The sequence below is a fragment of the Hemibagrus wyckioides genome, linkage group LG03 (assembly GCF_019097595.1).
Source record: "Hemibagrus wyckioides isolate EC202008001 linkage group LG03, SWU_Hwy_1.0, whole genome shotgun sequence".
NCBI classification, from domain to species: Eukaryota; Metazoa; Chordata; class Actinopteri; order Siluriformes; family Bagridae; genus Hemibagrus; species Hemibagrus wyckioides.
The window spans coordinates 16,969,617-16,995,444 of record NC_080712.1 but is presented as its reverse complement, the minus strand read 5'-3'; the positions used below and the strand labels follow the sequence as shown (position 1 = coordinate 16,995,444).

Sequence of the window (25,828 nt, the reverse complement as noted above, 5' to 3'; positions counted from 1 at the left end):
CCTTACACTGAACCTTGTAGTGTTCTTTATTGTACAAACCCATTAGCTGTTTCAGACTAAGCTGAGAACCGAAACTTCTTCCTGGTGAAGGTTCGACCTTCGTACCTGTAAATACTTTGGCTTCAGCGCTCATCAAACAGAAGTGAAGCTGGAAGAGGGCTCATAAAGCACATGCGACTTGGACAAAAACGAAGCAGAGTTACATGAAAATTGGTTTTATTATACCATACATGAATCATCAATAGCAGACAATAGAAAAAAATAGATTTATCAAACAGCCACTATCAAAGAGGCTCGACAGGAACAACAAAAAGGGGTTGACCCTTTACTGTTAATTTGGTGAAAACCCCCATAGGCAACAAAGGACATCTGGAAGGTATTTGAACAAGGATTTTACTGGAGGGTTTTTTTGTTTGTTTATATATAAAACATCCAGAGACTCAGGCAGAATACTTAGCATAGCTCTTTCCCCATATAGTACACAAAATTCAGAATGCCCTCTGGTGTTTTAATCTAGTTTGTCTAGGGGTTTCAATAGCTAAAGGATTGATTTTCTTTTTCTTTTTTTAGATAACTTTTAATTCTTTGTTTAGACAAAATGAAATAATGAAGGGATGAGAAATAGAAAGGCAGCGCCATGTTTCTCTATTGAAAATGGCAGAAAACTGACATGTTGTAATGTAATGTACTGTATACACACATGATGCGATGGCAAGGGGAAAAAAAATAAATACATTGTACACTGAAAAAGCTAATCCCAGAAATAAATGATACCTATGACTAATATCTCTAAAAACACTGACTACAATGCATGGGTTTTGTTTGTTGTTGTTTTTTTTGTTTTTTTTTTTTACATTAAAATGCAAGTCCTTAGAGATGTTCTAAAGACGAGTAAATACAATTACACTTATACAGACCTTAGCTACAGTCTTAAATATACAAGCACAAATACACAAACAAAATTATGAAAAGTATTCTTCATAGAATCAAATACACAATTGTTGAGTTGAATTATCTTGCTCTTAGCTCCTTGGTCTGTAGCATATAAAAAAAAAAATTAAAAAAAACAATAAAACAAAAAACTTCTTGGGAGACTAAAATAATCACATACTCTATTGTTGAGGAAAAGAGGTGCTTTGCTTATGCATTTGAAACCCCATGGTTCGTGTACCATGAAGATTTCAATAGGTATCGAGTCAACTACTTCCTGTACAGATTAAAAATCTCTTTCATGAGAACCTCAACTCAAATTATCGAGTAAGAATGTGTGTACCATAGACATGGAGGTAAAGCCCTCCAAATAAGATTACATAAAAAGGGGAGATCCTGTAAAGAATTAGCTTCTCTCGCCTTATGTCTGAAAACAGGCAGATTTCAGACATACATGCCGTAAAACCTTTAGAACACATTTAACAGGACCTCAGCTTTGTACCACAAAGTCATAACTTTAATAATACAAATTATTATCATATAAATCTACCATTCTCCACTTACATATTTAATCAAATTCCACGTATTAATAATAGGGAAGGATAAAAAGAAACAGAAAATGTACTATAATTTTCTTTTAAGAAAAATAGATCAAAAATAGAGTGGCAACAGTGCAAAGGATGGATATTCAGGGTATTTTTTTTTTACTTGCTCATAATTTTTCCTTTACAAATTGCTAGAAAAATGAAAACAAAAAAACAACAACAACAAAAAAAAAACAACAACTCAAAAACAAATGAGAAAAAAAATACACCTCTTAGGAGTCTGGCTTCATGGTCCACTTCCGCTCATGACCATACTCAGCATGACCATAACTCCAGTATCATTGAGGCTTTCACTTATTTGCTTATTTTATTAATTTATTTCTTTATTAAGAGATTTTACGTAGTGGTTCTCAACTCCGGTCCTCAAGCTCCGGAACTGTACAGGTTTTTGTTCCAACCAGGTCCTACAAAACAAATAATTTAGCGTTGGTTTTGAGTCTGAGGTGCACAGAATAGTTATCATTAGATGATTCAATAAAAACCCTTCCATGTGAAGTGAGCACAACAGAAACCGCCATGCATATTTAAGCACAGCACCCACTGAGACCCGAGGTTGGAACAAGAACCCATAGACATGACTGCCTTCACTAACTCTGCTTAGAGAACTCGAACGGACCAAACACTGAATTTCTCTCAGGCACAAATGCACAGTGAGCTCCTTCAAAAGAAATGATTCAATTATGAAATTTAACTGTATCAAATTTAAATCCAACAGTATGCGGCAAATCACAATTTCACAAGTTGTAAAACATAGTCTGGCCAGTGAGGACTCCTCGGAGCAGAACACTGTGACAGGAAGGCTGGCTTTCCTAGAACGCGAGTGCCATTTGGAACAAAAGCAGGCATTTGGTATTGCCCTTTCCCTATCTATGCACAGTGAGTATAGTAGTCTACGGGGCCGACTGGGAGCTGGGGTTGTCGCTCTTGCTCTCCTGGCTCGAGGGAGCTTTGTTGTTCCACGGGCTGTTGTTGCCCAAAGCTGGGGAGTTGCTGAAACTGTCCTCATCATCGATGCCATTGGCCGCATCAAACTGCGTATTCTCCAGTCGCGTGATCAGCCGCTCATCCTCGTCCCCGAACTCCCCTCCCATCAGAGTGGGCTCACCCACCACCATCACGTCCTGCAGGGGACAGCAAGGGGTGCAAACATTATCCCCGTAACACGGGGGAGGGTGTTTCAGGGGTGGAGGAGACTCGGTAGCTTCTGGCACCGTCCGTTCCCCACTCCAACTTCAGAGGTCGTTAAGACCTCAGAGCTCAAGCCATGTGCGCCCACTGTAATCAAGAAGGGCAGCACAGTTCGACAGCCACAGAAACTCTAAGCACCAATGGCTGCCACTAAAAAGAACTTGGAATCCAACACGAAGTTTACTGATTGGGAACCATATTCTACTGTGGCCTTAATATGTAGCCCTGTGTAGCCCTGTCTTTGAGAGAAAAGATCAGCGGTGGGCATCCCTGATCCTTTAGTGCTGCATGGGTTCATTCCACCTCGGGTCTCCATTACTGGTTGTTTCAGGAGCTCAAATCACAAAACAGGCTCGGACCAAATAACTGAGAAAATAACAAAGAAAACCCACAGACCTGAGGCCCTGAAGGACCAGGGACTGCCCAGCATTGGATCATGTCCACTTGTCTCTATATTGGGTCTGTCTTTTCTTTGAACTTTTTTGTTTTATTTTCATGCAAAGCTCTCAGTCCCACCACCCATGCACTCATTGTCTAATCACCCAAATGTTTGTATAAGGGGAATCAAAATGAGATGCTTACAGGTACCTGGCTGGAGAGCGCAAAGCTGCTGGCTGGGCTTTTCTTCTTGCTGTTGCTGTTGTTGTTGTTGCCTCCACCGGTGCTCACGGTGCTGCCGCCAGACATCTTCCGTTTCCGTCGCTTATTCGGCGCTTGTCTTGCCGGCTCAGCTGCAGGGATAACGACATCCGTGTTAGAGACAAGCAACTTTCAATTATTTAAATAACACCACATCGATGGCACAACTTTCCTCAGTTCCTTTACCTGGTGGGGCAACCATCCTTTGCCATTTTTGAAATAAGCATGTCTTTAAACAATCTCGAGGACTGAGGCTGTATGTCTTGTGTCTGGACATTAACTCCTGCATGGGTTCCAGGATTACACAAAGCTGAAGAGGACAAAACCGTCACAGTAATCAGCATTCAATTCACAAGGCATCATCACAGCTTTGTATCTACACAGTGAACACAGCAGTGCAAAATGAAAGCTAAATAAAGTTCAAAGAACATCAGTTTAGATCTTGCAGAAATATGCACATGGCTCGCTGTATATTCTTCACAGTGCAGTAAACATTTTTCTAGTTACTAATCCTACTTACAAATGTTTAGTTATTTTAAGCATTAGGTAAAATATAAACTGTTGTGAGAGTACTTTGAATAACATGGCAAAACTGGAATGAGTCATCTAATGCCAAGGCTAGATCTTTGCTTTATAGGATACATATTCAATCCGTTCTGAGGCCTTTAAAGGTTTGTTTTTGTGCATTTCTGTACAAAAATATTTACACCATATATGGTTCATTTAAAATCAACAAAATGTTCCTTTTTTTCTGGAACAAAAAAAACACACTCTTACTAGTTGGACACGTTTTTGTGAAGCATAATATGCATCACAATACATAGTTTTGTTGAAGTGCAAACAAGACCAACAACAGACTCAGAGCTTATAAGAAGTAAAGTATTTCACTATGAAAAGCAAAGGAAAATTCCACACAGTTAATACCAAACAGTTGATATTTAAAAAAAATTATACCTAAAGATCATAACTGAGCCTATCACAGCTCTATAAGGGTGCTCAGGTGTGTACTTACTCGGAGGTAGTTTAATGTTGAATTGGACAACCCACATCTTGTGATGTTTTTTGAGAGCTGGTCAAGCATCTGTGGGTCTTGTGCCTGTAAAGAGAGTTTTTAATTTAAGTTTATTTTACAGAGGATATCTTAGAATTGGTAGAAATCATATACATAATCACGTGTGTTATTGTCATTAACTGTTGGAATAACCAACACGGGGGAAATTATTATATAAAATGTTAAATGTAAAATATAATAAATATAACAGCATAAGGAGACATGACAAGGTGCTAATGTAAACCATAATGTAATGGTGCTAAAATAAAAAGTAAAAAAAAACGCTGAAATTCATTCATATAGCACCCTCACCTGGACAAGCTGAGGCATTTCAAACAGAATAATGACAATTTATGATCTTTGCCTTCTTTAGGGTTTCAAAAGTGTAGAGAAATATCCCAAAACAAAACAGAATTTTGGTGATCCTGGACACATCACCAATAACCATTTAGTTTGTTAAAGATGTAATAAGATGAACATTAGACACTCACATGCATGGCCAATATGCTGCGTGGAACGACTTCACGATGCTGTCTGATGCTGAAGTGCCACGTCTTTATGCGCATCATGTCGTCAAACATGAATTCCAGATATAACCTGCCTTCTACACAAACCTGTGTGATATGAAAGCATTTCAATAAAAAGGCAAGTTAAAACTCTGAAATCAACCTTATTCCAAACCTCACTTACTCTAGCCGGAGGAAATACATACACTACAGCTCAAAAGTTCGGGATCACTCAAAAATTGGATTGTTTTCCAAGGAAACACACATGAAATTAGTCTGAATAAAAAATATAGCAAAAGAACAGGACATGCTGACATGTCAGAGTTAGAAATAATGATTTTAATGGAAATGATGAATGTTTTCTTCAAACTTTCATCAAAAAACCACCTTCTGCAGCAATTACAGCCTGGGCATTCTCGCTGTCAATTTTTCAAGATAATCTGATGAGATTTCACCCCATGCTTCCTGGAGCATCTCCCACAAGATGGATTGGCTTGATGGTATGGAATAAAATCACTGTCAAAAATAATCGTACGTAATTCTGAACATTGGTGTGTAATTTTAATTTACTTGTGCGTAATTTAAAAGTATTGTATGTAATTCTGTGTTTTGTCAGAGTTGGATTCCAAAATCTACGACCACGACAGTTTACAGACACGGCGCTAGTTTTCACAACAACTCTGTTACACACACGGCATGAGAAATTACACCCACGAATGTAGTGTGTTAAACCACTGTCAAAAATACGTCCTCAAGGCCATATGCACAGGCATTACTATCCGAAAGGAAGATGAATCGATTCCACGAAGCACGCAAACCACTAGCGCCTCTATTACAAAGATAGTTTAACTATAGTAGGTAAGATTAGCTCTCAGGGATCACAGTACTTTTTGTAAAAAATCTAATATTCATTGTGATTACAAGCAATATAACAGGGTATTGAACTGTATTCTAAAGTCCTTTGTACTGTTGGTCAGTAATACAGTACCCAATGTAACTGAAGCTCTTCATTTACCTTCTTTTATAATAAATGGGCAAGATTTTATTAGGTGTAGCCTGACAAATAAATTAATAAGAACTTTATTGACCCAAGATAAATTTCCAAATCAAGTCGAAATAATATGACTCACATTTTTCCCAAGAGCTCTATTTTTAAGAACCATGTATCTCTCCTTTCCCATACCTCCCAAAGCCAACACTTTAAAATCTGTAATGATATCTATATCTTTAGAGTTTCTTAGATATAGATTTAATATAGATCACAATAATTGTACCTTTTGTGATGTAGATATTGAAACGACTGTACATTTATTCTTTGACTGTTCATTCAGTAGAGCCTTTAGGTCTGAGACATTTGAGTGGCTTAAAGTTTCAATCAAGCTGTCTTCTCCATTTTCTAAACATGATATAATTTTTGGTTTATTAATGGAAGATGTACATACTTAATTTGTACTAAATATTATTTTCATTTTGGGCAAATTTTATATTCATAAATGTAAGTGCCTTAAAACAAAGCCATTGTTTTCTGTTTTTCAAAAGGAATTTTGGATGTACTGTAAATCTGTATGATTGTACTGTTGTACTGTTTAGTTTATTGCAGAAATGTAAACTTTTCGAAGACCCTAGTGTGTCATTCTTTTTCTTTTTTTTTCTTAGTTTATTTTCATTTTGATTGCTGCTCTGTTCTTAAGGATCTTCTTATGATCTTGTATTGCCTTATTGTATTGTTTTTTGCAATAAAAAAATCGATTCATCTTCCATCGGATAGTAATGCCTGTGCATGTGGCCTTGAGGACGTATTTTTGACAGTGGTTTAACGCACTACATTCGTGGGTGTAATTTGGCATGTCTTGTGTGTAACAGAAGTGTTGTGAAAACTAGCGCCGTGTATGTAAACTGTCGTGGTCGTAGATTTTGGAATCCAACTCGGACAAAACACAGAATTACATACAATACTTTTAAATTACGCAAGAGTAAATTAAAATTACACACAAATGTTCTGAATTACATACGATTATTTTTGACAGTGATTTTATTCCACAGATGGAGTCTTCCTCCAGAGCTGAAATCATGCTGAAATATGCAAGTGATCCCAAACGTTTGAGCGGTAGTGTACATGACAGTGAGGTACATGCAGGACTATTAACTGAAAGATCATGCAGAAACTATAGTTTCACTGGTGGTTTTGATCACAGCCTGTGAAAATTATGACCCATGGTCCCTATCATACACAGATATATAACAGATATGTAAAGTACAATGTAAAGTACAATATATAACAGATATGTAAAGTACCCAGACTCTTGTATTCTCAAATCTAATTGATCAGAAGATGTTAATAAATATTCGGTTACAGATTTTAATGCATGCTACAATTAATGTGACTCTTCACATAAACCAATCCATATAAATTGCTATAAAAACAGTATTATTTTACAGAAGAAAACCAAATAGTACTTCCTGTAAGAATATTGTTAAGGAGTCTCAAGTGTCTGACATGTAACAGTATGTTTTCTGCCATGGGGGTTTGGTTTCTCTATAACAAGCTGTATGACAAGCTGTGTATTTTTGTCTCATTAACTTCAAGATATTGAAAACAAACTAGGCTGATGAGGGAATGATTGTTTATAGCTGTTTATATTTTGTGTGTCCCATTGTTTTATTCCTTAATTAAAACACTTGGAATGATGTTTACTTTGTAAGCAATGAATTACGCTAATATGTTAAAAATTCAAGTGAAACGGAAAAGTTCACAGTTTATTTGTTTGTTTTTCCTTCACCAATCATTGCTTTGCAAAATAACTTATAATCAGACTTCCAGCTCAACTAAAACTAATTTACTATTTTAAATTTGTCAAAATATAATCCTTAAAAGACATGAAACAGATAAAAAAAAAAAAGCCTGCCTTTCCTGTCATTATTTGTTTCCTTCTTTGTGGTTTGTAGTGTTGGGTTGCTGAAGGTTGGACAAACAGCTCGTGTAACAGCAACATGTGCACTGCTGCAGGCTCTGGAAATGCTCTATCAAGGGCATGAATCAGTGTTCATTTCTACTCGGTTCCATTGACAGACTGAACCTTGTGCAAATAATGGCTAAAAGCGATGGAGCAGAAATATTTGTGTGAATATCAGGAACAAGGCAACATAGCATGTAGCTTTACATGCAGGAACACATATATGAGAAGTGTTCCCAAGACAGTGGTTAAATATGTCTGTATGATTCAAGCATGCAAAAGCATGTATAAAGCCATTTTTACGCACATGGCAATAAAAATGAAATCTGGAAGCAATTTCAATTCTGTTGTTGCAGGTGAATTGCCCTGTTCCTGCTTAGAGTCAAATTTGAGTAGTGAACTCTCCCTTTAAGTGCAACATCTACACACAATACAACACCTTAAATAAAGCCTGTAAGGACAAACACTGAAAGTCTTTCTAAATGTTCAACAAAACTTTAAAGAACGTTTTACCTGTGTAAACATGGGCTTGCCGTTTTGCGTGACCATGGTGCACTGATCACAGTCAAGGGACACAAAGTTGCTGTGGAAAGACTCCTTGGGATGCTTGAGTACATAGAAGAGTTCAGTAGCTCCCCCCTCAAAGATACTTCTAAAGTAGCGGGGAATCAACGTCCGGCCGATGGCTTTGAACACAAAAAAAATACAACATGTCATGAAATGACTTTTATACACTTTCATACTATACAAAATAATCACCAGAGGCCTAAATGTTCACATAATGTGCAGGATTAAAAACTGAAGGCATCTTACTGTATCGCTTAGGACCATCTTCTAAACAGAATGTGATTGTTAACATGGCATCATCTTCAAAGAATTCTGTAGTGAAGGCATCCCACCATAGATTGTCACAATCCTGCTGGGGGAACACAAGAAACAAATCACACTCACTTGCGTTGTAAGCACAAAACATTGACATTTATTCACATCAGATGGCAACTACTGTAGTCTGTATGTTAAGAAGAAAACAGACTTCTTCTTACCTCTGTCCAGTTCTGAAGCCGTTTATTGAGTTCAAATATCCTGTAGTCTGTTTGGTTTCCATATGGTGTATGCCTCCTGTGACAAGACGAAATAATACGTAAAAGGACAGCAATATGATTAATGACGTCATTCGTGAAATTTAAAATGTAGATGTGTGCAATATTTCTATGTACATGTATAGCTACAGGAGATGCCTGGTTGCATGAGACAAGCAGATTATGTGTCTGGGGTTTTCATTTACTCCCTTTTTTTATTCTGACATACTGACTCTCACTGGGAACTTTTATTACGGTAATAAATCGGCTTGTACAAATTACAAACTTTCTTTTGTACAAGGAATGCACGATGTAGAAACTCTGATAAAGATGAACTGAATATAGAACAGTGCAATGAAAAATTATCATTTAAAAAAAAATCTCTGCATACAATTCACCAACAAAATGTTGCACTAAAATGCTGTACTAACGCTTTATATGTGTGAAAGGAGAAGAGAAAAACAAGGCTCATGACCAACATCAGAGATAATGACAGGAGGAGAGGATATGGATTATGCCTACACAGAGATATCATCTCCCTGGGTAATCAAATACTTGCTCATTTTTGTTAAGACAATCGGTCCTAGTCCATTAACTTGTAATATATTAGGTAGGCTAATTAATGCAATTTCTGGACAACCAAAACATGCGACTCAGATTGCACATTTGCCCAGAGTACCAGATAATTAATTTTTGCCCTCGACTAAACTATCTATGCAAATGACAATGACCCTGAATATATTATCTGAGAACATTTTCCACAGTGGTTTCTTTTTCCTATTTTTAATCCTCAAAACAGATAACAGTAATTCAGAATGAATGTTATTTTTCTTATTGAACTCCCAACTTTTATGTAAACATTGCCACGGTAATAACAGTATTAAAGCTATTTTCAGGTCTATAGAAGATGCTTGTGTTTTGGTTTCAAATGCACATTAAACCTTGTAACTGTTCTAGATAGATCAAATCGTTAAATCAGGGGAAAGGGAAATAACAATCAGGTCGAATCAATGACCATAAGCCTAGAATAGTTAGTGAAGATCACACACTCACCCTATTCCAGGTTCCATGTACGAAGGGGTGTACATTGGTGTCGGACTGTGGATTAAGACATATGATGAAAATCATAATTAGTCAACAGTCAATATAATTTGTAACACTATTGTATGATTAAAAAAATTTGAATATACAAATAACATTGTTTTCTTTGCGGAAATCTATAGAGGACATGAGAGTATCTCACCCCACATCTCTGTCCAGCATAGTGCCTGGGTGAAATGGGGGGAAGGCACTACCGTTGGGAGGCTCCTTTGGGGAGTACAGCTTGAACGACTTGGACGAACAGCCTACAAGAGAAAGAGAAAATCCAACTTGAATGTGCTTCTGAAGTGAGGTGGAAATTAATGTACACTAAATCTAAAGCTATTGTATGCTTTGCATTAAAAGGGTAACTTGAGACTATATAAAAGATGCCATTATAGTAATAGCATTATAGGCAATTATAGTTTCAAAATAGTTTACGAGCGAGTGTGAAATTCAGCTGAAACCCACAATCACCCTTTTCATGTATTCACAAACACAGTACCATGTGACCACATGACATTGGGTTATTTCTGCTGCTTACTCTACACACGGCCCAACCCCCACTTATTCTGTTACTGTTAACTCCAGCGTGTCTAGCACTGCCATTTTACCACAACCCACAGGCACAAACACTTTACACAAAAATGCATAGAGATATACAGTGATATTCGTAGAGGGTTAAAAAAAACAAGCTACAGAATCCAGGTTTATGCTCTTGTGGTTAAGCAGTTAGTCACACATATAAGTCAACGCCTTAAAGAACAGAAAGACAGAAAGTGCAAAACCTGACCACATCAGGTGACTCACTCCTCTATTGCAATCAAATTCACAATACCATTCATTGTATCTTTAGACAATCATGAGTCATGCACTTCATATTATGTGAGATGTTCTCGCAGCAACATCTTTCCTGTATGGGCATGGAGGAATTTGTGAAATATTCTACACCCTGGTTTGTTTTGCACCTTCTTCGAGTTAAAATGCGATGTGGGTGACGTAAGGAAGCGGAGGCATGCTTTCCCCATCCCCCACAGCCCTTGCTAAACACATGCAAACATCAACCACATAATCCCTCTCTCTCATTTTAACTACACCCACAGGCTCTCGGCTTTTCTAAGCTACACCACCTATTGGATCTTAAAAGGTCTTGTGGGCTTTTAGGAAATATAGCCACTCAACTATAAAAGCTGGACAATTGCTGCCCCTGTTGGCCCGCTAACCGCACAAGACAGAGCGAAACACAGCAGACTTCAGATATGGGATAATGAAGAATTAGAAATAACCGCAAATATCTTTCTACAAGAATACACATCCAGGGTCTGGTTCTCTTCAAACTATACACTTCTCCTGTGCATCTTATGTGATATCCTGCACAAAACAGAAACAAGGATGTGCCAATCAAATACACATTTAGTTTTCCCTAACAAATCACGATGACGTCAAACTGCTCCCCAGACTAGCTTTCTGCATCTCTGAGGGTAAAAACTGTATTTTGTCCAGGGATACTGACTGAACTTGTGCATCGTCCAAATGTTTATAGACCTGTAACAACCAAAAGGCCAGAATTTAGCCCTGTTACTCAACTTGTTAGCAACAGAGGCGACCAGAACAAGCCTTTTCTTCTCAAATGTTTAACTTTGGCAAAGCCAGATAACTCTTCTATATTTTATAGAGGCAGATGGACTGCTGTGTTGAATATCGACTGTTAATTAATCAGCTGGCAAACAAAACAGAGCACGATTCTCAGTGTGCTGTGTGAAGCATCACCAAACAATTAAAGCTCTTTAAATAACACAGTACTGATTGAGTTATTATTCATTTTAAAACACAACAACTGCAATTAGGTTAGAAAATAAGCAAAGATCAAACAAGTTGAAATAACGGCTCGGTTGTTTAAACAAAAATAAAAAAATATGAACTGGCTGGTCAAAAAGAAAAGGTTTTACATACACATTTTAACACCAATGTATTTAGTTTGGGTTTTGCATGTGAAAAATTGCAAGTTGAAAATGCTGAATGAATAATAATAATAAAATGTGGTGATACATGTTTACGTGTGTGTATATGACATATTTATTACATCTAATATTTAAGGAAGTTGGATTATATTCAGAAACTAAATTTGTGCTGTCTTTACATTAGAATAGCTGTCCCCTGACTGCAAAAAAAAAAAAGTTAGATTTTAGAAAAATCTGATACTCCAACACATGTTTACTTACAACAGCTGTGTGCTGGTGGAGCAAAGTATTAATCTAAGCTAAGGAATCACTGCACATTATCACCTGCACATAACAGCAGTCCTAATGCATGTCCAAATTACAGTGACATTGCTCTGGATCATTTACACCACACAAGATGGTCGCAGTGGGCAAGATGCATGCATAAGGATTCAACGTCTTATGCTTTAATGCACTGTCTTGAAGATTTGTTTTCATACCCAGGTGTTTTCCCTGCTCTTACACACCTTCAGCTGATCAGTTGTGTTGAAGTGTGTATAAGTAGGGAAAGCACTGCAGTGTGCAGGAGCTTCTCCAGCACCAGGATTAGGAACCTGTGGACTAGAAAGCAGCTTCTATCCCAGCCTCTAAGGAGCATAGGTGTCCATCATCCTTTATGTGAATTGCATTACTACTTGCTTGCTCTATGCCTATGCACTAATTGTAGGTCAGTTCTGCTTGAAAAACGTTCAACGTATTTCTTGTGAATGGTCAACAAACTAATCCAAACTGGGCAAATAGGTCTGAAACAACACAGCCCGCCTCTGAAAACAGGCCTGGCTAGGTATATTCTGATGGTTAGCTTAGCACCACTGCACTTCATGCGGCCTTTTACAGCTCAACTTAGCTCATATTCAGGCAACAAACAAATAACAACCAATTCTGCCAATTTGTTACGATTCATTCCTAAACAGTGCTTGACAAAATACAAATATTTTGTCACGCGCAGGTCGTAAGTGCTCAAGCCGGTTAGCCCAGTTAGCCTAGCTGGGCCGTGCTTACCTGTGCAGAGAGAAGAATGCACTCCTGTGCGTCTCCCGCTCCGATCTCAGCTCCTGGGGCGCAAGTTTACCCTTTTAAAAGCCCATGGTGGCATGCAATATTATATCCAATTTTAGAGACTAATTTTGTGGTCTTCTTTACAAACCAAAATACAAATACGAATCAAAGCCCAAGACAGTACACCCGCCCGGCCCTTTGTTCCCTGCACAGGGCATGAACAATAGCATACAGCGCTCGCGCTCTCGCTGCCTCTCTCTCTCCTGCTCCTTCTCTACCTCTCTCACTCTCTCTTCCTCCTTCACCCCGCCACACCGCCTCCTACTCCTCTGTGCATCATCACCCCCTTTGCATTCCCTGCAAGCCTAAATCCACCCCTCCCCCCAGTAGCCGGACCGCACACGGCCCTCCCTCTGCAACAGTTTTGCTACATCTGCAGCATGCGTTTGCTACTTTATAGTCTGCATGCATGAACGGGCCCGAACTTGCTTTTCATTTGCCAAATGGTTTAACATCCAAAAATCTTTGATTTGTGATTCCTGCACTATCTGGCCTCGAGCGCATACAAATAACAACGACAGGTAAAATATAACTGGGAGCTAATATTTGATGAGCAGCCCAGATCTGATTGGACTATTATTATAAACTCTTACTGGAACACAAGCTACTACTACTGCAGGGAGTCACTGCCTAATATATACCGACCAGGGACAACGTTATGACCACCTGACTAATATTGTGTTGGTTCCCCTTTTGCTGCCAAAACAGCCCTGACCCCTCATGCACTGTGTATTCTGACACCTTTCTATCAGAACCAGCATTAACTTCTTTAGCAACCTGAGCAATAGTAGCTCGTCTGTTGGATCGGATCACACGGGCCAGCCTTCACTCCCCATGTGCATCAGTGAGCCTTGGCCGTCCATGACCCTGGCGCCAGTTCACCACTGTTCCTTCCTTGGACCACTTTTGACAGATACTGACCACTGCAGACCGGGAACACCCCACAAGAGCTGCAGTTTTGGAGATGCTCTAATCCAGTTTTCCTGCTTCTAACACATCAAATTTGAGGACAAAATGTTCACTGCCTTAATATATCCCACCCACTAACAGGTGCCATGATGAGGAGATAATCAGTGTTATTCATTTCGCCTGTTATATTAATGTTATGCCTGATCGATGTATATTTCAATACAACACTTAAAATGTATAGATTAAGACATTTAAAGCACATACATCTATTACTACAACTATTTTAGTGGACACTAACATTGGACATGGTATGTTGCATGTTATTCTGCCCCTTTAGGTTTTACAGTGTAGTGCTGTCTCTTAGCTGAATGTTGGATAGGAGTCATATTGTCTTCAGACTGTGAATACTGTACATCTGCATTATGTAGCCTTGATGAGCTATATTATATGCAAGTACGAATTTCAGTGTTATGTGATTTTCATTTGCCAAATAGATTAAAACACCTAAATCTATGAATTGTGTATTCTGCAGAATCATGGATTTGACTGCATACAAGTAATAAATATTACTGAGCTGTTATTTGATGAGCAGCCCAGATCTGTTTAGTTTGTTATTAATATAAACTCCTATTTGAACACAATAAATAGGTTTTCCAGGATGATGATGCATGCTGTCTATGGCCAGATTTTCAAATAATATCCTTTCGAAAACACAAAACTTTCAAAAGTTAAAACATTTAAAAAAATTTTGCTACTGTATTGCACTTACAAACATTTTAACATTGTATGTGCTGCTTTTTTAACTTGCACATACCTAACACTTAATTGCACACATTTTACTTTGCACCTTACATTTTACAATGCATTCATTCATTCATTCATTCATTCATTCGTTCATTCATTGGGATACTAGTCCACTATAGGGCAACATTCACACACTCATTCACACCTAATTAGTATATCCTTATCTGTCTGCATATTTTAGGGGGAGTTGGACAAAAGTTAAGAACCCAGAGAAAACCTTCACAAACACAAGTAACCTGAGGTCAAAATCAAAACCAGGACTTAGAAGCTGTGGGATGGTAGTGCTATCCACTGTCATCATACCACCCATGCATGTCTTCTTGCTGTAAGGAAAAATGTACTGATGTCTCCTGTAGTTGAATAGGTTTCATATTGTCTGGTTAGAGTTGGGTTACTGAACAGAAGGTCAGGGGTTCAAGCTGCAGCACTACCAAGCTGCCACAGTTGGGCCCTTGAGGAAGGCCCTTATCACTCTCTGTTATAGGGGTACCATATTATGGCTGACCCTGTGCTCTGACCCTAACTTCCTAACAAGCAGGGACATGCAAATAAAAGTATTTCACAATGCTGTAATGTATAACTGACCAGTAAAGTCTTCTTCAAAGCTTGTCTGCATAGCTGTATGTAGTCACAAGGACCCATTTGCAAGTAAGTACTTTTTGTGCACATGATAATAAAGAACTAATTGAACTGAAAATAAAGAAATAAAGGTTTGGATAGGTTGTCAAACAGTTTGCAGTGCAGATTGCAAAGGCAATGAAATGTCTTCAGTGTAAAGGACAGGGGTGTCAAATCTTATCTACAAAGGGCCGGTGTGGGTGCGGGTTTTCATTTCAACTGAGCAGAAGCCACACGTGAGTCTACTGAAAGCCAAGAACAGTTGATTAAACAGGTGGAATCAGGTGTTCCTCCTGCTTGATTGGAATGGAAACCTGCCCCCTTTGCGGATAAGATTTGACACCCCTTTCCTAAAGGAATTGATTGCAACTGTGCCTTTCACCATCACGATTCTACCAAAACCAAACAGCATCTGTACATTTTATGGGGTGTCCTCAGGTTGCACTTGCTGTAATTTAGGGATGATTACACCATACTGAGTTGTAAACCCCTGCATTACAGTATTACCACTGTACAAACAGTGTATCATTAGTTGTCCCTGTGTCCATGTGGGTTTACTCCAGTTTTTCCAGTTTACCTCCACCTCCCAGAAAACATACTGATAGATCAAATCTTATCCACAAAGGGGTGGTGTGGGTGCAAATTTTAATTTCAATCAAGTAGGAGCCACACCTGATTCCACCTATTTAATCAGCTGATCTTGGCTTTCAGTAGACTCAGGTGTGGCTTCTGCTCAGTTGGAATGAAAACCTGCACTCACACCGGTCCTTTGCGGATAAAATGTGACACCTCTGCAATGGATGGATTGGCTATAAGAGTGTGTCTGGTGCCTTGCAATGGATAATATCCCATTCAGGGTTCCTGCCTCACACCCAGTATTCCCAGGAGAAATCTACCAGGACCCTGATTGAAATAAAATGGTTATGAAGATGAATGAATGAAGGTCTGCGGTGCACAAGTATCCAAAATATTTAGGAACCTACATGTGCAGAGCATAGTGTACTTTATTGACAGATTATGTCATACCTTGGTTTAGTTTTGTAATAGAGGTAAATACACAAAAATAATTCACAAGTCCACCATCAGTATGAGCTACCATGTTAGCAGAACAGCATCCATAAGCAGTGGTGCTTTGTCTACTTACTTTGCCTCTAACAATGTACTCGTAGCAACTTGGTGGGTATTTGTGTAATAGAAAATGTACTACTTGGGATACCTGCAGTCATGGGGCAACATTACAGCAGCGCCATCTATTGGCAATAATTTTTGAAAGACTAAAATCTTATAGTTTTTATGAACACTCAGTGTATAAACAATGTCACCAAATCACACACACTTCATGTAATTATATGAGTGATATGTGAAGTTGCATTTCAGCATGTGAAAGTGCATATGTGAACTCAAGTAAATATGTGACATGATGCGAATACAGTATGTGATCAGTGGATATAAATACCTGTATTCGCCAAAATATCATCTAAAATTGTTAGACCCATTCAAGGTCAATTCCTTTTTCACTGTCCAAGTGGCACAAAAGCGCTCTCAAGCTTTAGTGTACTTTAGGTTACTATTTTTAACAATAGTGAGTGACAAGTCTTAGCTAAGTCATTGCTGACATAATCTGTTTTAGGGGCTCTATAATATGGCATGTCTCTCAAGACCCATACACAGAAGTAGCTCTGCACTGCACATTCACCCTGACTGCTTACAGCTACACACCTGGCAGAGTGTGATAATACTCTGGAGACAGACACGGGATGTGACAGCCGTATTAGTAAGTGAGGGATCTTAGTTCAAATAACTGCTTAAAGCCCAAAATGCTATAGTCAGTGCAACAACACTAACCTAAACATTAAACATTGTGAGATGGAGGCACTAAACTGAATGGAGATTTCAGGGGAGATCTGTATCAGAAGTGACACTGTTTTGGTTACATATTGTGTTTATATTCAAGATCTAAATTATAATAAGGAGTTAAACTGGGAATTAGAATGTGGTGGAACTGTACTTCTTGGAAAAAAAGCATAGGGACAATTCTGTTCAATTAATGGAGTTCAAAGCCTTAACTACAATTTACCAGTACTCATGGCGGCTGCTACAAATATAAGAGTAGGGCTCCCCTTTCTTTCAAAGAAGATATATCATTCTATTTTTTTTTTTTGGCATCAAGATCACATTAGTTCTTGTTAATCAAAGTCTTAAAATGGATTACTTTGGGTTTATGTTGAACCAAATGCAACAGCATCACCAGTGATCATAGGAAAAGCAGCATCTGAAGCATAATACACAGGTTGTAGGAGAATGCTGGGGCTGATTTCTTTGTAGGCTGAACAGTAGCCTATCAGTGAGTCAGGACTATTATGACTAAAATAGACAAAGCAGTCTATTACTAAGGCATTATTACAAGTCTGAGGTTTGACCTCCGTTTGAGTTGATATTTTTTAGTCACAGACACCCACCACATGTCATCAGCAGTGATTGAGAATGTGTACATGATATAGTAAAGCAAATAAGATGTTTCTTTCATCTATTACACTATTTTTCTCAAAATGTAAAAAATGGTAGAATATATATATATATATATATATATATATATATATATATATATATATATATATATATATATATATATACTCATCAGAAAAGAATTAACAGTGCTACAATGTTCTGACCTGTAAACTTACACAGTGCCTCTGTGTGGACAAAAACAAGGCTAAATTCCAGATTAGCCTAATTTTTTATGTACAACATTAATTAGAAAAGTCAGACAAATGTTTATGTAACATTTAAAATGAGTGTTAACAGGAATATATAGTTTATTCCTCTGCCACAAGAACACTCTACTGTATATACTCCATGAATCATTAGAGCCACACCTTATATGTGCACAATAAAACCTTTTAAATATTTTAGTAATTATAATTTATATAATATTTTGACTCAATTTGAGTATCCAATTGGGCATTCAACCTATCCTAAATGTGCCATTTACTGTTTTTGCTGTGGCTATAGAGCATCGGAGTAAGCTGAAAAACTACTTTACAAAACTGCTGAGGCAGGCTCTCATCTCATTTAGATGAGCAGACGATCCGCCCCAGACTGACCTAGCTTCAGAGACATCTCTCTCTATTACATTAAACTATAATTCAGTGCAGAAGATGAGATCTGTTGCGGTTCACTGCTGGTTCAAACTGTTTTCTCCTGACCTTTACATCATATGCACTCTTCATCTGATGTCCTTTCCTGTTTCTCAGTAAGTGCTCAAGTATTACTTAATCATCTTAAAGTATTATTATATTCATGTCACCGCTTCAGTTGTGGTATAAAATTAAGACCTCAGACCTTGTGAGAAAGCAAAGATATCAAGCACAAGCCAATCCTCCTAGTTATATTTAACAAATATTTGGTTTGTTCACGTTGTGTCCGGCCTGGTTAAGTTCACCATTTTATTGTTTCTAAAAAGTGTTAAACAGTAGGAACAAGGAAGAGAAATACTGAACTAGATGACAGACAAAAATCAATGCGGTGTTATATATACTATTGAGATACTATGCACAATAGAAGGCTTGTCAGTGTTAATAATTCTGTCTAATATCCTTGTGTAAATTCAAACCATTATGTGGTATTTGTCAAAGCTGAAGCTTGACAATAATGTGTGGACACAGTGAAAGCATGTGTGTATCTGTGTGAGTGTGTGTGTGTGAGAGAGAGAGAGAGAGAGAGAGAGAGAGAGGAAAACGGATGGATCTATAAAGTTCTAGAGAGATGTAAGCTACTACTGGGGAGTGCAGAGTGTCAGGTAAGTTTAAATGGAGGGCACGGTTGTAACAAGACTCACTGTGCCTTCTGTGGTAGTACAGCACTGAGCCATGGAAGCCCATCAAGATAAAAAAAAGAGCAAGATCTAGTGACATGGAAATTATAGTGGAGTTAGCAAACAGCTGCTTGTGTCCTGCTTCCTCCATTCCTGCATGTCTCTCAAACATCCATCACATATACATATTTTATTAGATTTGCATTCCTTATTATCTTATTTTCATTCATACATTCAACTTCAGTAAGCACTTTATCCTGGTCAGGGGGACAGTGGGTCTGGAGCACACACATAAATGGGATGCCTTTACAGTGCACCACGCACACAGTCATTCAAACCCAGGGCAATTTAGTGTAGGCAGTCCACCTACTGCCGTGTTTATGGGTGGTGGGAGGAAACCAGAGGAAAGCCCACATGCAGAATATGCATGGCAACTCCACACAGGTATAATATGAACTCAGGATCAACAAGGAATCCCGGAGCTGTGAGGGGGCAAAGCTACCTGCTGCAGCTCCACATTACCTTTGTCTAATTTTGTCATTCATTTGATCTCTAGGATGTAAAGTTTGCCATTGAAGTCATTGAATTGAACACTTGTTTCCCTCTTTTGCTCTATTACAGCACTGATCCACACAGTCCCAGAACGTGCATCTGGCACATTATGTCTTTTGCTGACATTATGACTTACATGCAGTAATAAGCTCAGAAAGCAAACGGATGCTGATGTTCATGCCAGGAAGCCATTTTGTTTGAGCTCAACCTAATGAGACAGATCTGTGAGGTTTGGGATGGGTAAAGATGAGGTGTTGTTTGCACACATACAAACACTCAGCAGGGAAACGGGGAAACTGAATCGGGACAGCGGTATTCAGCTCGACAGGCAGCATACCCTACCTTAACTGTTGGTTCCTAGCTGTAGCCATTGTGAAATATGAAACAGCACTGGCTTTGTGAGCTTGCCATTTTTGCTCTGATTTTCCTCTAATCAAGCAGCCCATGTGACTTTCTGCATGAAGTAGCAGAGCTCCTGCTGATTTGGAGTGCTTGTATATGAGAAGCAGAATGGAGCAGCAGCTTACGCTTTGCATGAGTGTGTGTGACAGAGCAGAGCGGCAACAGCATCATTAATAGCCCCCTATTTTTGCTATGTTGTCTGTATAAAGCTTATTATCACTTCAGCATGGAAGACTAGTTCAGGCCTTCATACTGAATGGCAAACTGACAATGGATGAATTTGGGGAGGCAACTGGGATTCCATTATATGACTAATGCTATCCAAATAAACATAAATAAAAGTGCACCATAAAAGGCAGGGCATGCAAGTCACAATGTCTACAGGTATGCAGGACGATGGGGGACCTCTGAGGTCCAGGGTACATGCACTCCCACTGAGCCCACATAAGCACAGGAATGTAAACAAACTCAACTTCAAACAGAACCATGTGTTAGGAGGAGGGACTTCGACTGCGACTTGGGAAAAGAAAAGGAGATAGCGCTGTCTTCGTAGCCAAGGTGAATATCACAATCAGGTTTTACGGAGTGCTGCTGGCTTTTATGGAGCAATGCATGGAAAGTCCACACAAAAGCAGCCCATTTCAACATGAAACAACTGTCTCTCCTACACTTTCCTCCCCTGCCTCACTCTCTCACCCCCTCTTTCTACCCCTTCTCCCTCCTCCCGCCGCTAAAAAAGAGAACAATCAGAAAGGACACACAGCTGTGGAAATTTCCATGACCACACTCATAAAAAATGCACCCTTGTGAACCTAATCTACTTGATTTTAAACAAATGTTATGTGCGAAATGTTGGCTTGCTAAATCCGTCAGGCTGCCAGTAAGGCGTTCATGCCTGGGTCTTGTACAAAGATAAGGATCTCAGCAGGGAGCAAGGCGAAGACACTGTTTGCATTGTGCTGATGTCACCGCATCCGTCTAAACTTGCCTCGATGCCACACGTTATGAACACATTGCTGATCATTATCCCATTTAAAACAGCAGGGGAGAAACCTCATGTGCCTTGTCTGTGATTCCAACAGAGCTGCTCACTTTCTGCTTATCACTGAACCGAGGTACGGTGTGACTTCTATAGTTCAAACATGCGAGCATGTTGATGTTGCAACTATATCAGAGCAGTTTTACTAAAACTGTCATTACATAACAGACTATTACATTTCATAGGACTGTGAGGTTAGTTCATTAATGTCAGACAAGATATCAATATCGGTGAACCTTTTATATCGGTGAACCTTTCCTGCATCCCACCAGCATCCATGCAGTGATCTCTTCAATTTAGTTACAACTTCCCCTACATTTTCACAGTTGATCCGTTGTCATGGCTCTCACAGTTGGATTACAATTAGCATTAGGGAAAAGGTTACTACTTCTACCATAACTCTTAACAGCCTAACAAAAACAAGATCCTGGCTTTACCTCATATCCTCTCAGTGCCTCCCCTTGGTGCACAGATAACCTATAGCCTTATGAAATTTAATATTCCCATTAATCTGATAGGATGTTCTATATCAAATCTGCTGGCTTGTAGATTCCCCACATGGATTCTGGCTATTAAATCTTAAAAGCCTTCAGATCTCTGAATAGGTATAATTTTTGCCATGTCAAGGCATCTTTCAGTTTAATTCACACACTGAGCAGTCTTCTTAAGACAATTAAATTGTACACTCAGTGTCTAAAGCTCTTTTTTTCAATTTATAATCCCTAAGAAAAAAGCAAAGACCTACATACTCAGTGGAATATTTAATACTGAAGCATGTTTGCTTAAGAAGCCTGAGCATTCACTCAGCATATAACAGAAAAGAACAATAACAGCTTAATATCTGCGGTGACTAAGCATCACATTTTAACAGGATCCCATTAGCAACTAAAGGGATGATTTTCGACCTGTGAAAGTAAGTAAATGAAGTTCACAGACAGCCCCAGAAACTATGGCCCATTACTCACTTCTTATTACAAACAACCTTAAGATCTGTGAGAACAGGTTGACGTCACATGAAAAAGTGTGTACTCAGCACACAGATATAAACCAGTCAGAGAGGCTATTCGGGTTAAAGCAACATTTTTTCTCTACACAGGAAGTCAGTACTTTGAGATTGCATATTACGTACAGTGTGTAACTGCTGGAGCACTGACAGAGAGTCCCAAACAGACTATGATACAAGCAATAGGACCCATAAAACTACTGCACTGAAGAATAACAAGGGAAAGACGAGACGCAAGAAAAGCAGTGCAGGCCCCCGTGCAACACTTGGCCCAATAAGTCAAGTAGAAGTGCTTACCTGGGCAAGCGCAACCTCCAACAGACATCTTCTCACATGTTTGGCTCTGCTTGGAACAGAAAGCTGCTGTTGAGTCCACACGCTGCTAGCATGGGCTTCCTCTGAGGAGCAGAAACAGATGCCGAGGGGAGGGCAGTGAGGAGGAGGAGTGCTTAAGGGAATAAAAATGTAGAAACAGGAGCTCGACTAGAAGCAGGAAGCAGGAATCGTGCTCCTGGTAGATTCGTGGTTGCATATTAACATGCAAATTTGAAATACTTGTAGGAGGGGAAAAATATGACAGAAAGGAAGTGTGTGAGACAGTGACAAGAAAGAATGTACAGTATGTACAGTGATGGTGAATGAGAAAGTGAGCAGTGTAAAAGTAGCATGTGAGACAGATTTCATTGCACATTAGCCATGAAATGCAGTTCTTTTATTTTTCCTGTGGATGTATTGGCAGATTTTACCTTGTGCTATGTGTGAGAGATAAACAGAGTCAGGCAGAGCCCAGAGGCACAGAGTCATTATCGCCTAGTGGAGCTGTATGTGTGTGTATGTGTGTGTGTGTGTGTGTACACACACACATACACACAGCCTACTTTCTTGTGACTCCCTAGGGTCTGCTGAACAACTCACCCAGACATTGAGACACACTCCATCCTCTGCTTTACAGATCTCCCCTGTCCTTTCACTCAGCCCTCCATCCATATGCAGCTTCTAAATTACATTCACCTCTTCATCCTTTTTTTTTTTGTAATATTATTTTCCCCTTTTTTCATTTTCCATTTCTCTCCCTCTGTTTCTGCTCCAAGCTCTCATTTATTTCTGCTGACAGGAGTACGGCAGTGTTAATGGCTACAGACAGCATCGATTAAAAATGCAAAGCCCACCTGGAGTGCAGGGACACACGAGAGTCCAAGGAGCCTAGGAAGCACAAGCTAATGAGCAGTGCAAGACTGTTTCCATTCTAATGGGGGGAAAAAGTCCAATTCAAGAATCCATAAAGCAAACAAATAATTTCACAGGGTTTCAGTTGTTGTTGCTAAGTCCTCAGTTGCCTGCTCATTTTCAATACGGCCTTTTTCGTAGTTCAGCTTTTCTGTCTCTCTTTATTCTTGAGGACAGACAGGCTTCATGCTATGTCAGCCTTCTGATCAATTCCTTCTATTCTCCTTGACTTCGCCCCACATGTGGTTTTAAACTCCCTTACTGGCTGTGCCCCAGTCCCCGAACTATCACACATACATATACCGCCGAGTCTTTCACACAGCCTGTCAAGCTCACTGACTGCTTTGCCTCTAAATCTTAAGAAACCTCAGGATTGAGGAAGAGAAGGCTGAGTTATAGCCTCTTGATCTCAGAAACCTAAATCCCAGAGAATAGAGACCTCTTTAAAAGAGCATCATATTGGTCCTTGTTGCCTGTCATTTAAAATCAATACACTGTCAGAGAGACCAGGGTATTCCCATCTGGTTGTTGCATTTACATGAACGACAAGGCAACTGAAGGTGAATTCTTGTACAAATTATTACACACAGCTTTGTTCTAGCTTTGTGGAGAACTCTGAAGCCCAGGAGAGTTTTTCATTAACTCACCTCAACAGCATCTAGTGTCACTATGTAATAAATTTATATCAATACCAAGAGGGAATGATTTCCCCAAATGGTGAACCACATACAAAGAGACATGCTGTATCGCGAAGTAATTTTACACTAAAAGGTTCTCTGTGCTGCTGCAGCGATTTTGTGGGAAATGGCTTTTTGTTTTCCAAGCCAAAGCTTTGAAGCACTAAGCCTCAGGAAATGCACTTCACCACAATCAGGTCTCATGACTGCACAATCAGGTCCTCTTGCAATCCCTTTTTACACACACACACACACACACACACACACATGCCACAGCTCCATTGAAAACAAAGATGGTCCCCCTACTGTCTTTACCTCACTCTGTATTAGGGTGTTGCATATCATTGTGAGTGCATGGCAAAAGAGTAGACATTTACCTGCATGCAGGAGCACAAACTCACCTTACACACACACACACCGACGGTCCCACAGTAATCACCTGAGAATCAAACAGAAATACATTACTTGAAATTAACCTTAACTGACACAGTAGACATAGCATACAGTCATCACTGTCACCAAGCTCACAGATAATGACAATGACATTGTTTTCATTAATCAATTTACATAATTTAACAGCCCAGGGTTCCTTACCACGTTCTCTCTCTTCAAGAGCTGCGATGTTTGAGGCAGACCAAGCACTGAGTGCTTACGATCTGAAGCTGGGTCAATTAGCCTTTAAACAAAGAAAGGACTGACAGAGAGAGAGAGAGAGAGAGAGAGAGAGGGGTGATGTGGTGGAGAGCGAGAAGAGGAGGCGGGAGAGTGCTCACAGATCCACTGGAAAAAAAAATATGACGCAGATCCAGAGCAACTTCTCCAGCCCGTCGTACCCAGAGAGGGCACTGTCGCCATGGCAACGGCAGAGCAGTGATCGCTCGTTGGGGGCACACAAGGCACAGCATTATTCTGTCTCTCACTCGCTGGAAACACGCAGCCAGGAAAGCATACATGCAGGCAGACGGGCGCCTCACATTCAATTAACTTCAACCAGCCTTGAGCCTTAGAGTCCAGCCACTTGTGACCTATGCCAAGAAGGCATTGATCATTAAGGCACTCTATAGACCAGGCTGAAATAACTGTCACAAATGAGCTCTGTTGCCCTCACAGTCACAAGTGAAACAGTAAGACAGTCATCTGCTGTCCAGATCAGATGAAATTGTGTTTCTGTTCCCCTCAGTAGATATGCATGACCTACAATGAGGAATACTGACCCAGTTAATGACTGCCAGTGACAACACCTGGATTTTGTTGTGCAACAGTGCAACATGCAACAGTCTCTTATCCTAAACAGTACTCTAGTATTAATAATTTAATTATTAATCATGCACTGTGTTCTGACTAGACAGTTTCCTTTCTCAAACACTATTTCACTATGTCAGCAATAACTACAGTGCAGTGCAGTAATGACTACAACACTTGAGGCTTCACTCGTGCAGTCAGTGTCATTACACACTACCCTTTTCTTTAGCTGTAGTCTGCCTAGCACAATAAAAGGATTTCAGGAATTAACAGGAACAAAATAACTAGAATCTAAACTAATATATACAAACTATACCATACAAATGAACAGTCCTTCCATAAGCAGATACCAAACTTCAAAACTTCCATTGATATTAACCACTGATGGCATAATGACTTGGTACTAATGGCATTTGGGGATTTTTTGACATAATTTATATAAAGAACTAA

General features: G+C 39.2%; 1 protein-coding gene across 8 annotated transcripts; it reads right to left on the bottom strand.

Annotated features, from left to right (window-relative positions):
• Window positions 1-199: 199 nt before the first annotated feature.
• Window positions 200-24,871, bottom strand: ldb1a (LIM domain binding 1a). Of its 8 annotated transcripts, none has more exons than XM_058386291.1 (13): window positions 24,731-24,871; window positions 24,538-24,575; window positions 22,530-22,630; window positions 10,196-10,298; window positions 10,006-10,050; window positions 8,917-8,992; window positions 8,687-8,789; window positions 8,387-8,559; window positions 4,905-5,027; window positions 4,375-4,458; window positions 3,549-3,672; window positions 3,306-3,454; window positions 200-2,656 (listed from the first exon to the last, which is right to left on the bottom strand). In XM_058386291.1, exons 3-13 carry the CDS (start codon window positions 22,555-22,557, stop codon window positions 2,426-2,428), a joined length of 1,239 nt encoding a protein of 412 aa, XP_058242274.1. In that variant the 5' UTR covers window positions 22,558-22,630; window positions 24,538-24,575; window positions 24,731-24,871; the 3' UTR covers window positions 200-2,425. The 8 variants fall into 8 exon arrangements, with proteins under 8 accessions (XP_058242274.1, XP_058242276.1, XP_058242273.1 ...); XM_058386293.1 differs by having other exon boundaries at window positions 3,312-3,454; XM_058386290.1 differs by having other exon boundaries at window positions 8,687-8,792; window positions 24,731-24,868.
• Window positions 24,872-25,828: the final 957 nt, after the last annotated feature.